The sequence below is a fragment of the Podarcis liolepis genome (genome assembly GCF_965112155.1).
Source record: "Podarcis liolepis genome assembly, chromosome: 7".
NCBI lineage: Eukaryota > Metazoa > Chordata > Lepidosauria > Squamata > Lacertidae > Podarcis > Podarcis liolepis.
In genome coordinates this window covers 78,572,455-78,585,715 of record NC_139561.1, presented here as the reverse complement: position 1 = coordinate 78,585,715, position 13,261 = coordinate 78,572,455, and the positions used below count along the sequence as shown (strand labels likewise).

The 13,261-nt window shown below is 42.7% G+C and overlaps 1 protein-coding gene across 2 annotated transcripts; it reads right to left on the bottom strand.

Moving 5' to 3' along the window:
• Positions 1–234: 234 nt before the first annotated feature.
• LOC310712509 (uncharacterized protein) lies at positions 235–13,122 on the bottom strand. Of its 2 annotated transcripts, none has more exons than XM_083515647.1 (6): positions 8,676–13,122; positions 6,144–6,234; positions 4,175–4,291; positions 3,119–3,274; positions 2,249–2,386; positions 235–619 (listed from the first exon to the last, which is right to left on the bottom strand). In XM_083515647.1, the coding sequence occupies exons 2-6, from the start codon at positions 6,190–6,192 to the stop codon at positions 444–446; spliced, it is 636 nt and encodes a 211-aa protein (XP_083371773.1). In that variant the 5' UTR covers positions 6,193–6,234; positions 8,676–13,122; the 3' UTR covers positions 235–443. The 2 variants fall into 2 exon arrangements, with proteins under 2 accessions (XP_083371773.1, XP_083371774.1); XM_083515648.1 differs by lacking the exon at positions 8,676–13,122 and adding an exon at positions 6,260–6,384 and having other exon boundaries at positions 6,144–6,212.
• Between the last annotated feature and the right edge of the window lie 139 nt (positions 13,123–13,261).

The window sequence follows — 13,261 nt, the reverse complement described above, 5'->3', positions numbered from 1 at the left end:
TGGAAAAACAAGCAATCTGAACTGAGTACAGAGTAATGCTTTTCTCTCTTTCCAGCTTTCCTGGTGGAAATAGTTCCCCTACTAAAAACACACACACGTGCCATTAGGAAATACATATTGATATCCCAGATTACAATTTTCAGTTTCCTACTCCTTCTTCACCTTCAGAAATTCATCATGCCATATCTGCATAGAAATTATTTGCTGGAAAATCCACAATACAAAGACACAGTATTTGTCTGCTTTATGAATTTATTCAGATCACAATTCAATGGAAATATAACTCCTGTGTCATATTTTCTATAACTAGAGCTCTGAAACCCCAATTTCCTGCTCTCTTGCACCTGCCTTCTAGAAAAACACTCACTCTTTATCATCTTCAGAGATCTTCCACTCCCCCGCTGCTTGGTGCAGTTTCCTCCTAAATCCCACGAAGGGCCCATCTACAGGCCAGAAGTATAGGATGATGACTGGGCATCAAAACATGCTGCTCGGTTGACATTGAACGAAACCCAGTTATTTAAACTTTGCATTACTCCTTTGGGGACTGTTGTTATGTAATTACAAAAATCTGGGGTTGCACATCCTTTGAAAGCAGCTGCCACTTCACTTTTACCCACTGAAAAAAGAGGAATGATAATATGAGTCAGGGTTGATTTCAGGACCCAGCACACTCATGCAATTTGCAGGGCCATTGGAATCATGTGTCCCCCTTTACCCCCAACCCAGTTATGTTCTCTGAATATTCAGAAGATATCTTTTCACTCAGAAAAAGACACTGAAATGAAAGGTGCAGCAGGATAATATGAGTCAGGCTTGGCATCAGGGTCAGGCATCTTTGGACAAATGTCAGGGTCAGTGCACCTGAGAACAGTCTGCATCTGATGTCTTCCACAAGCCCTGCTTTACCTTTCTTCCTTGTCTATTGGTATTCTGACCAGATCAAGGCTACTGGGTGAAGCTCACACATATGAATTTAGCCAACAATTGAATCTTCCATAAGGCCCACAATATAGCATCCTTCCAGGGCCTGGGAAACTCAAAATGGGAACGACAGCTGTTTGCATGTCTGCTTGCATGTGATCAGGGCGATCTGTGAGTGAGGCCAATAGCATGCCAGTGACTGAGGACTGGGGCCAACATTGTGTACCTCCCCAATAATCAGGAGATCCCACCTTCCTAGGGTCCTTCTTTTATCCTTTTATTTCTCTTTCTCACATACAGAAATCAGGGACAGATATATTTCCCCAAAACTCGTTTCTAGCAAGGAAATCTCATGTTGATGAAAACATTAAATATTTCCCTCAAATAAAACACATCTTGACAGATTAGAGAACTGGGCCAAAACAAACAAGATGAATTTTAACAGGGAGAAATGTAAAGTATTGCACTTGGGCAAAAAAAATGAGAGGCACAAATACAAGATGGGTGACACCTGGCTTGAGAGCAGTACATGTGAAAAGGATCTAGGAGTCTTGGTTGACCACAAACTTGACATGAGCCAACAGTGTGACGCGGCAGCTAAAAAAGCCAATGCAATTCTGGGCTGCATCAATAGGAGTATAGCATCTAGATCAAGGGAAGTAATAGTGCCACTGTATTCTGCTCTGGTCAGACCTCACCTGGCATACTGTGTCCAGTTCTGGGCACCACAATTCAAGAAGGACACTGACAAACTGGAACGTGTCCAGAGGAGGGCAACCAAAATGGTCAAAGGCCTGGAAACGATGCCTTAGGAGGAACGGTTAAGGGAGCTGGGCATGTTTAGCCTGGAGAAGAGGAAGTTAAGGGGTGATATGATAGCCATGTTCAAATATATAAAAGGATGTCACATAGAGGAGGGAGAAAGGTTGTTTTCTGCTGCTCCAGAGAAGCGGACACGGAGCAATGGATCCAAACTACAAGAAAGAAGATTCCACCTAAACATTAGGAAGAACTTCCTGACAGTAAGAGCTGTTCGACAGTGGAATTTGCTGCCAAGGAGTGTGGTGGAGTCTCCTACTTTGGAGGTCTTTAAGCAGAGGCTTGACAACCATATGTCAGGAGTGCTCTGATGGTGTTTCCTGCTTGGCAGGGGGTTGGACTCGATGGCCCTTGTGGTCTCTTCCAACTCTATGATTCTATGATTCTATGATTCTATGATCTCCCTCCTCCCTTTGCTTTCTTCATATTTGGCCAAAAAGGGGATGGGTAGTTGGTGGCTGACAGCTGCTTGTTTTCCTCTGTAGTGACCGGAAGTTCTACTCACCTTGCTTCATAATACCACCAAAGGTTATACATTTAGTCGCTTTATAAGGACACCTGCGGGCTGTCATGCTCTCACAATCAGTGGTGCTGTTAGAGAAGCAGGCTGGGCACTCCAGAGGACCATATCTCCCAGGATGCACTGTCAAAATGAAATCTGGTTAGATTTCTGTTTTCTTTGGCATGCCAAGTCCATTCTGGCCCTTAGTTTCCGGTTTGTATAAAGGATTATGACACCCACCAGGGTGTTCTACAGCTGCAGTCAAATGTGCCAGCTGGGAAAATCTAATATAAAAGTTTCAAGGGGAACTTGTGATTACAATATGACAACAATTGGGGGGGGGGGTAGACCCTGCCAACCTTCCATCTATTTGAAATTGTGGCCAGGAACACCATTTTTGAGTTCATTCTTGGGTAAATTATGACTGGCAATCAACTCTGATCATCTTCATTGCGATCAATACCATTAACAATTTCATTTGTTAGGAATGATGCTACTGGGTTGTTGTAGGCAATGAAATAAAAATGCTGCTATATTTGCCCATGCTGAAATTTGCCGTTATCTCTTCCCTGCCCCAAGGTTAATTGACAACAAATTTCCCCGGAATAAGTCAGAAGCCAGCGGAAGTTAGTAGAATGTGGAAGTATTGCTATATATGGACTTAGCTGCCCCTTTGCTTCCTTTGCTTATAAGCGTATAAATGATTGTGCTGTTTTCATGCTTGGTGCAACACCCCTCACTACTTGCTGGATGAGATTGTGCTGACATTCTCACCTAAATGCCCCCATTTTACTGGTAATTGGATTCTATTGGACATTTCAGGCAGCCCAGGATATCTAGCTTCAACCCCGATATTCCCCCAACAATACTTACTTCCGAATCCATCCTCAATGCATGCAGCAGAATGGCAGCAGGTGAACTTCACACGAAAATATTTCCTCATTGCTGTAGCAAAGCCAAAATAGCCTGGGTGGCATTCCTGGGAGTCAACGCAGTCACTGTAATTAAATTGCTCTCTGTACTGAGAAACTGTGGAAGAGAATTAGGAAGGAGGTTCAAGTCAATCATCTTTGCCCTGGCATTAACTGTGGCACTCTCAAAGCTGTAGGGTTGCCAAAGGAGGGATTTTAAATACAGAAGTGACCACAGCTGTTGCTCCATCCAAAAGTGATAAAAGGCACTCCTAGCTAGGGAAGTTGGAAAATAATGGAGGTGGAGACAAAACATGACAGTGTCACTTGCTGGGGGCACATTGTCCAAGCCACCACCCCAACCTGGAACTGGCACTATTATCTAGCTAGCTAGCTAGCTAGCTAACTAGGATCTATCTATCTATCTATCTATCTATCTATCATCTATCTATCATCTATCTATCATCATCTATCTTTCTTTCTTTCTATTTAAAATTATATGCCACTGTTCACCCAAAGATCACAGCGCAGTTTACAGCATTAAAATGCAAAATGAAAACACAAAATACATATAATAATAATAACAATGAAGAAGAAGAGGAGGAGGAGGAGGAGTAGTTTGGATTTGATATCCCGCCTTTCACTCCCTTTAAGGAGTCTCAAAGCGGCTAACATTCTCCTTTCCCTTCCTCCCCTACAACAAATACTCTGTGAGTGTTTGTTGTGGGGGAGGAAGGAAAAGGAGAATGTTAGCTGCTTTGAGACTCCTTCCAATAGCACCTCCCACAAACACATTAAAAAAGCTATAGACTGGCAAAATGGCAGTCCCCACAATTCCTTCTGTGATGAAAGGTTACAGGATGAAGAATGACAGCTCTGTGTATTTTAGGGCTGATTCACACATGGACCTCACTTTAGTTCTTTGATTTCCCAGCATGCAGTTACTACATGTGGAAGGTGTCTTTTGAAAAGGGCTGTGTGCACATTCAGTAGAAAGAATGAAACCTTTCTTACTCACATATATTGTCATCCAGAACACCTTTGAGGCACGTATCAGCTGGGCAGCTATGTGCCTCTCGGTTTTCACAATAGTTTTTCAGCCCATACTGACAAGTTGTACATTGTAGCGGTGCCCCTACAAACAGGAAAGGGGATCAAGAAGGCTCAGTGTCATTAACATACACCACAACACATCTTCTTTTGAGCCTTGGAGCCAGAGGGTCTTGGGCTTAAGATGGGAGACAACGACAGATTCCCTCGACTTTGGAAACCACGTTAACCTATTTTGAATTAAGGCAATTCAGTTTAATAAAGAATTCGAAAATTGAAATTATGTTTAATAAATGAGCACCAAGTTCATTTCAATCATCCTATCTCCTGGTAGGCTTTCCTTCTTTCTCAGAAGCTGGGTACACTTCTGCCAGCAAAGTTACCTTATATTTCATTGAGTAAAGAGGATGGAAGGTTCCTTTATTCGCTCTTAAAACAAAAGTAGAACATCCAGGGGAGATGTACTGGGATATCCACAAATACACAACTCCAGGCCAACTCATTTAGGTCTGGAATCAGTTTTTAGGATGCTTGGGAACCTGCTCCAGCTCATGTGCCCCAGCAGAGCAATCTAGGGCTGACACCTACCCTACAGTACAGACAAACAGTATAGCCAGTGCTGGCAGATGCTATTAGAACCATAGAATTGTAGAGTTGGAAGGGACCACAACAGTCCCTTAGTCCAAACCCCGTGCAATGCAGGAATCTCAACCAAAGCATCCATGACAGATGACCGTCCAACCTCTGCTTAAAAACCTCCAATGAAAGAGAAGCCACAACCTTCTGAAGGATGGTCAGTTCCACTGCCAAACAACTCTTACTGTCAGAAAGGTCTTCCCAAATCTTTTGCTCAATGTGGGACTTGAACCCACAACTCTGAGATTAAGAGTCTTGTGCTCTACCAAGTGAGCTATCCCTGCTTGTTGTTGTCGTTTATGTTTATTAAATTTGTATACCAGTTTTCATCAGGAGATAACAGGGTGCTTCACAACATAAAAATACAAAACAAGAATGCAAATATTGCTATCATTTATTAAATAGACCCACTTTGGAATAGGGTTGTCGCCCATCCTTTAAAATACAGGATCATCCCAGATTTCAGTGTAAAATGCTATGTGTTGATTGAATACAGGACACTTTTTGCCCTGTATTTCCTGTATTTCTGCTCCATGCATTCTGTGTGTGTGTGTGTGTGTGTGTGTGTGTGTGTGTGTGTGTGTGTGTCTGCCAAGTAAGAATCATCTCCAAATAGCCGCCCCCACTACTACAGGGAAGGCATTGCTGGCTTGGCTGGAGAAACCACCTCTCGCTTCGTTCCTTTCATGTTTTCTCCTCGTTTCCTCTTCTCATCTCACCCCCAAGGAGGTGTTCTCCCTTCCCTTTCCCTGCAGCTTCAGTGGGGTTAAGGAAACCATCCACAGAGCTGCAGCCTAGGAACAAGGGCCTCGTCCCTCAGAGAACAGCAGCTTCCAAGGCTCTAGAAACAAGCAGTTTTGTGACACTGTAACCCAGAAGCCACAATTCCAAACATAGTCATCTTAGGGTTACCATATTTCAAAAAGTGAAAATCTGGACACAAAAGTTATTAAGCTTTTTTATCTAGACTTTCGAGATGGGTTGCCATACGTCCGGATTTTCCCGGACATTTCAGAGATTTCTGTCCTGACACTGTTTTCTGCTGCCATTTTCCGCCTATGTCCAGGAAATTCCAGACATATGGCAACCCTAGTTGTCTGCATAGTAATTTATTTTTTTCTCCCTACTCCAAGATGCTAGCCCTGCTTCCCGAATCCTCCTGCTCTTCACTGCTTTGCCCATCTGCTAGTTTTTATTTCTAAGAGCACCTTAGCTTTTCAGTCTCCTTGCTGTAGCTCCACCAACCACTCCCTATTTTTAGATTAAATTACTAGAACCCAGGATGTCTGGTTTCTACTCACCTAGTGAAAACAAGGCCAAGAGGAGACCTGTGCACAGGAGAGCTTTCATGGTGTTGGGGTGATCAAAAGCTAAGGAGGACTTCAAGAAGATCTGCTCCGAAAAGGACAATGGATACAGCTATGAGCTTATTCAAAGGGATTTTATAAGTCAGGGATGGGAGCCTCAGCCAACACTTGAGAACAACCGGTTTAGTGAGATGTGGAAACTGGCACAAATGGAATCTGTATGTTTTCCCAGAGAGCCTGTGATGTGATATTGGAACACACTGCAGTTTTGAAACGGGATGTGATCTTTTTCAGGAACACCATGGAATTTTGCCAAGCGACAAGTTATCCCCAGTCTTCTTCATGCTGTATATGGGGAACCATTTTCAATCATATTCACAGGGATTGATTAGAAACCACAGGAGGGGAGAGTTATCTGTGCTCATGTTCTGCTGCTTGGTTTCCCATAGGCATCTGACTGGCCACTGTGAGAACAGGATGTTGGACTAGATGGGTCATTGGATGGGGAAAATGTATAATTTATCTTAAAACCATTGCAAACAGCTAAAATTGTTAGTAGAATTGGAATAACACTTGTAGTTTAATGCTGAATTTTGGACATGTAAAAATGTAATGGAAATGGACATGGAAATGTAAAAGATATGGATTATCATCAAAGATGCAGGAGGAAACGATTAACAATAGGACCCACAAAGGGGAGGAGGGAAGTCCAGGAGATTCTTTGGAATCTTGTTTTTATGTTGTATGTTGGATATGTGATTGTAAAATTTTATTCTGAAAAACCAAATAATTTTTTTTAAAAAAAAAAAGATGGGCCATTGGGTGTGATCCAGCAGGCTAGTCTTGTGTTATTACATACAAAGCAAGAAAATGCACAAGAGCAGAGAGCTCATACTATTATTGATGGATATTTCCCTTGCTTCTGTGCTACGTTTTGTTTTGTACAAGCTTGCAATTGAAAAAAATTAGGTGTGGTTCTTTTTAATTCTGCAATGTTTAATGAATAGAATACCATTTTTTAAAAGAAAACTTTAATGTTTTCAAAGAAAATACCAGCATTCCCCATTGTTTTTCTCTGATCTTGCCAGAAGGAGAGACATAGAAACCTAGCAAGCTGCTTCTCCTTTTTTTTCTTGGTTGATTGGCAGTTCTACTCACATAGATCTGTAGAGCCAGCAAGGGCTATGCACTGATCCTCATTACTAAAGCAACTGGCAGTCTCTATGCAGACTTTTTCTTTCCCTTCACCTTTTCCCTTTAAAGACCCTCAAAGATTCTTGACCTTCTTGCTATAGCCGAGGGCTGGAGATCCCACAGCCCTTCAGATGTTATTGGACTACTGCTCCTGTCATCCCTGACCATTCGCCACATTGGCTGGGGCTGATGGGATTTAGAGTCCCACAGAATAGGGTGGGCCACAAGTGGGATGGGCAGTTCTCTCAAGTTTTGTTTCTTTTAGTTTCACATTTTTCCCAATCTCAAATTCAGTTCTCCACATTTCCAACAATTCGTTGATTTTTTTAATGTCCTAATTTCTCCTGATTTACACATGTTTTTATTACAGATAGATAGCCGTGTTGGTCTGCCATAGTCAAAATAAAAAATTCCTTCCAGTAGCACCTTAAAGACCAACTAAGTTAGTTCTTGGTATGAGCTTTCGTGTGCATGCACACTTCTTCAGATAACATGTTTTTATGCAATTTTGCCTAATATACATGTTTTTGCAAAGCAATGTTCCTTAATGAAATGATTGTTTGTCTGCTATTTTTACCAATATATAGGGCTGTGCAGAGCTTCTACGGCCATCCCCACCCCAATCAGATTAAAAGTCTGAAGCAGTACATAGGAGTGGCCATAGTCCCACCTAGGATGATTCAAAGCCTGAACTGAATCACAGCCCATGCTCACTCTGGGTGTGCACAATCCAATCTGGAGCAACTGAGGGCTACCTAAATCCATGCTGTCTGCATCCTGATTTGATTGGGGACCCAAGAATGAATGAATGAATGAATGAATGAATGAATGAAACTTTATTTGCGTCAGCCATCAGCCATAGCAAAAAAAGAACATTGTGATATACACAGAATATATCGATTGTATAAAACACGATTATATAAAACACAGTTTAGGGTCCTGAATCAGCAGTCAAATAGTGGATCTTATTCTGATTGCCCCAGCTAATAATTGGGGGACCCAAGATTTGGCCACAGGTAATTCACATTCTAACATGTGCATTTTCGTGCACACTTTACTGAAATACATGCATTCTTGTACACATTTCTTGGCTTAATAAATGCTTTAAAAAATTTGGAGAACAGTTGGTTAATTTTGAAGAGCAGCTGTGCCTTGGTCCGAGTATTGATCCAGAAAGTGTGGGTTATGTCGATTTGCCTTCACATATGAGCAAAACTGAATATTGCCCCAGTTCCTGGCACAAGCCTCCTGCTCCTGTTTCACATCCACTACCCGTTCCCTTTCAAGAAATAATAAAAGAATAAAAACCCAGGACTTCTGGTTTCTACTCACCTAGAGGAAGCAGAACCAAAATGAGGCATGAGCTCAAGTTGTCAGATAGTTGAAGGGCCCAAACTGGAGCAGAGTGATGCCAATGCAAGGACAACTCTTAGCTGGAGTATTTTGTAAGCCAAGGAGAGGAGGTATGTGGCAATAGCTGGAAAGAGCTGGGCATTGATTCATTTTCTGGAAAGGACTGTAAATTAGAGTGAGGATGTTCCCAGATAGTTGCCTAATAGATGTTATTAACAGATACTGGAATACCCAGAAAGAACTGGTTCAAGACTTCTCCCCTTTAAAGGCAGATAGGGAATCAAAAGATAATATGATTAATGATTATGCCAAACTCTTCTACAGTCTAATTATTAAATGCAGTTTTTTTAATATATTTTAATGGGAATCATTCTAATGACAAACCAGGTGACATGACCATCTCCTCTAGCCAGTGGGGAAGTGGCATCACTGATGTAGCTATTTCTGTTGATCCAATTCTCCATCTTAGCTTGCTTTGAAGTGTACTGCTATTATTACTATTATTACTATTATTATTATTATTATTATTATTATTATTATTAGCACAAATTTACAAAAAAGTGGCCTGATTCGGTTCAGGATTTGGCTAGATTAGCAGGACAGCCCCACTGAAAATGAAAGAATGCGAGACCATGTTGGTTCATGTTGATTATGATTACCATTGGGATTATTTGCAAACTAGTGCTCTTCTAAATAATTTGGGGTGCTCAAATCATTGACAAAACAGCACCATGATTTGAGGCACAGGGGGATGTAGCTGGTAAACTGATAAGAAACTGGTTGTTTGACAATACTGCTCAACTAATGACGCTAGACAGGACCCAAGTCAGGATCACTCACAGGAGGAGACACAGAAGTAAAGGAGAGACACAGTGATGACGGTGTACACCAGTTATGCGGCATCTTTGGGCCCCCAAATGTTGCCGAACTGCAACTCCCATGACCCCTGGGCATTAGCCATGCTTGCCGGGCCCAAATGTTCCCCAAACTGGGTTTTGGTTTTTTTACTAAGGCTTCTAGTTCATTGTTTATAACTGTTTCCCTGGAACTCTGCTCTTCCCTGATTCTTCCACTGCCCCCTATTTTGCCAGATTTCTGGGAAGAACACATACGAGTGTGTTGCATGTGATGTCACTGAAAATGTTTGCCCCTCCCCCTAGCCATGTCTTCCTGAATGTCACCAAGCTATTTCTGCTCCCTCTCAACATTCACTTCAAACACTCTTCAGAACCAGCCTTATGTACCCTGTTTTCTGGTTATTGTTTCCGTTCTGCCTCTGGTTTGCCTTTGAAGGAGAAGCCTCTCTCTCTAATGCTTGCTTTTGAAGGGACCCCCATATAAAACCATGCAAATTTCAGAGGATCTTTTATTCTACTGAATCAGATTCTTATACAGAACAAAGTGGGGTTGTGCTTTCTCTCTGTCCGTCTGAAAGGCAGATCGGGTGTTGCCCACTCTCAAAATTTAATACGAGGCTACAGGTCCCCAAAATGTTGATGATCCTTTCCTGAGCACCCAAATGATCCGCTGGGTCACCTATGGTTCCTGAGCTTATTTCTTGTGCAAACCGGCTTGTTGTGTTAGGAAGCCTGAAATATAGAAGGCAGAAGGCACTTGCAAGAGACCAATCTGCACAAGGAAGGATCTGTGATTATGCTGAAGAGCAGCTCAGCAGAGCCACAATTCCTGCTCGTTTGCAAGCCGTACATCTTCAGAGAAACTGCTTTCAGGGGAACGCTATGCAACAGGCAGGAAGGAGAATCAGGCGGCTGGCTCCTGCCTTCACACAGCTGGTGATCAGGGTAGGTCTTGGCCCAATGCCTGCCTATCCTTCCCATTCCCTCCAACATTTCTCCAATGAAAATTATTATTATTATTATTATTATTATTATTATTATTATTATTATTATTCCCCACCCATCTGACTGGGTTGCCCCAGCTCCTCTGGGTGACTCCCAACATATATAAAAACATAATAAAACATTAAACATTTTTAAAAATTCCCTATACCTTCAGGTGTCTTCTAAAGGTTGTATAGTTACTTATCACCTTGGCTCAGGGGTCACATAACTCCATACCCTCCAACATTTATCCAATGAAAACAGGGACGTCCTAAGGAAAGGCAGGACATTATGGGATCAAATCAGAAACTGGGACAGCTTCAGTAAATCTAGGGTGGGCTCTGGGAAATAGGAACACTTGGAGGGTCTGCCTTCCTACCTGAAGCCCCAGACAGCCACAGATTGCTCTGGGCCATCCACCCCGACCTGTAGCGGTCCATGCCTCATTCAAGGCCCTCTGAATATGCTTGATTTGGCCCAGGCCTTGGCAAAATCTGATGCACAACCCTAGTAACCTGCCTGATTGAAGTACAGAAGTACTGCTCAGCTGGTGGTGTTACCGACATGGGCCACATCAGTGCTTGCATTGTAGAACTGCAAGTGCCAGGGATACACAGTGGAGTAGGTGGGTGGAATTATTTACTAGGACTTTGTGCTCATTCTTGGCAGTTGAGGAAATATTGTTCTGGAACTCTGCCCCTCTCTGTTTCACTGCTACCCGATTTCACCACATTGCTGGGAAGAGCACGTGTTTAAACTGCCAGTGCTTGCCCCTGGCTATGCCTCCCTGAATTTTCACAAAGCCACTTTGGCTTTCTCCTCCACCTCCATGTGAGCCATAGCCTTCAGAACCCATCTTCTTTATAGACTCTGTTTTCCCCACATTAGCAAGCCAAGTCTGTATTTTCTGGTGACTGTTCCTATGCTGTCTCTGTTTCAACAGGACGTTCCTTAAAAAGCAAGCATCCATAAAATTGCACAACCATGATTATTGTTTGCACAGCAAGGGTTGGGGTAAATGAACCCTTCGGGTCCCTCCCAGCACTATGATTCTGTGATTCTAAGTAGTTTTTAAAAAGGGAAACATTCAAGTGAGATTTATTTAATTCTAAAAAGCACACATGCAAAACTGTCATATATGTCAAGTCAGACCATTAGTCCTTCTCTCCATGTGCTTTTTTGATTGACAGGTCCTCTCTGAGGTCTCAAAGCAGAGATTCATTCCTGGTCCTGGTAAAGGTAAGGTAAAGGACCCCTGGACAATTAAGTCCAGTCAAAGGTGACTATGGGGTTGCGGTGCTCATCTGGCTTTCAGGCCGAGGGAGCCCACATTTGTCCACAGACAGCTTTCCGGGTCATGTGGCCAACATGACTAAACCGCTTCTGGCACAACAGAACACTGTGATGGAAGCCAGAGTGCACAGAAATGCCGTTTACCTTCCCACCGCAGTGGTACCATGGATCTTGGTACGCCGGGTCTGTTAGCTGCAGGTTGAGCATGAAACCTTCCATCTGCGAAGCATGTTTTCTGCCACAGCGTTCAGAAGAAATCACAATACATTTCATTTCATTGACCAATTCACTACATTAACTGATTAAAATACCTTTTAAATTGCCTTTTTTTAAAAAAGCCTGCCCAGTTAATCTAAGGATGCATTCATTCATTTATTTATTTAAAAGAATTATTTTTGATAGAAGTAATTATAAAAACTGCATCTGGCAGCCAGCGTCTTAGAAGAGGCATCTTCCCTTTGCTTCGTTTGGGAGGGATGCCTCTTCTAAGTTGGCACCTGCTGCAACTGGTATATGTTTGTGTGTGTGTGTGTGTGTGTGTGTGTGTATGCACATTAAACATCACCATCATCTGGGGGTCAATGGGCACATTTGCAAATTGGAGAAAGTGCTGTGGGCACCTGCAACATTTGCTACAACAGCAAAAAAAAGCAAAATAAAGCAAAATTTCAGAAGCGGGAGGGAGCTCTGTGGGAGCCAGAGAAGGCCTGTGAGCCCAAGTGCTTCAAGCTGGTGACTCCGGAAGCATGCCATCTAAAAAAACAACTAAAATATGATCCACCTTTTGAAACTGTTGTTCTAGCTACAGTGGTACCTCAGGTTACAGATGCTTCAGGTTACAGATGAATCGGGTTACAGACTCCGCTAACTCAGAAATAGTACCTCGGGTTAAGAGCTTTGCTTCAGGATGAGAACAGAAATCATGGAGCGGTGGCACGGTGGCAGCAGGAGGCCCCATTAGCTAAAGTGATACCTCAGCCTAGGAACAGTTTCAGTTTAAGAACGGACCTCCAGAACAAATTAAATTCTTAACCCAAGGTACCACTGTACATGCAAATCTATGCAACTTTGAGTTGATCAGTTAAAATCAGTTAAAATGTATTTACCTAAACAGCTAACACGGCAATCCTGTGCACACTTACCTGGGAGCAAATCCCAAGCAACCCAGTGAGACTCCCTTCTGAGTAGAGAGGCATAATGTTTCTGTAATGCAGAGATGAGGTGCCTTCAGCCCTCCAGATGTGGTTAGACACAGTTCACATCATTCATGATCATTGACTATACTGGCTGGGTCTGATGGACATCCAAAAGCATCTGGAGGGCCAATGACACATTCATCATCCCTCAGGCAAATAGTTTCCCAACTTACACATTATTATGCACACAGGGGTGCATGCACACCACACATACACAAAAATACACACAAAGACG

Excerpts from the sequence above, each read along its gene's own strand:
- LOC310712509 (XM_083515647.1), bottom strand. The coding sequence starts at position 6,192 with ATGAAAGCTCTCCTGTGCACAGGTCTCCTCTTGGCCTTGTTTTCACTA. Across the intron at positions 4,292-6,143 it reads CTTGGCCTTGTTTTCACTAG|GGGCACCGCTACAATGTACA; the intron begins GTGAGTAGAAAC and ends TCCTGTTTGTAG. Across the intron at positions 620-2,248 it reads TGGTGGTATTATGAAGCAAG|TGGGTAAAAGTGAAGTGGCA; the intron begins GTGAGTAGAACT and ends CTCTTTTTTCAG.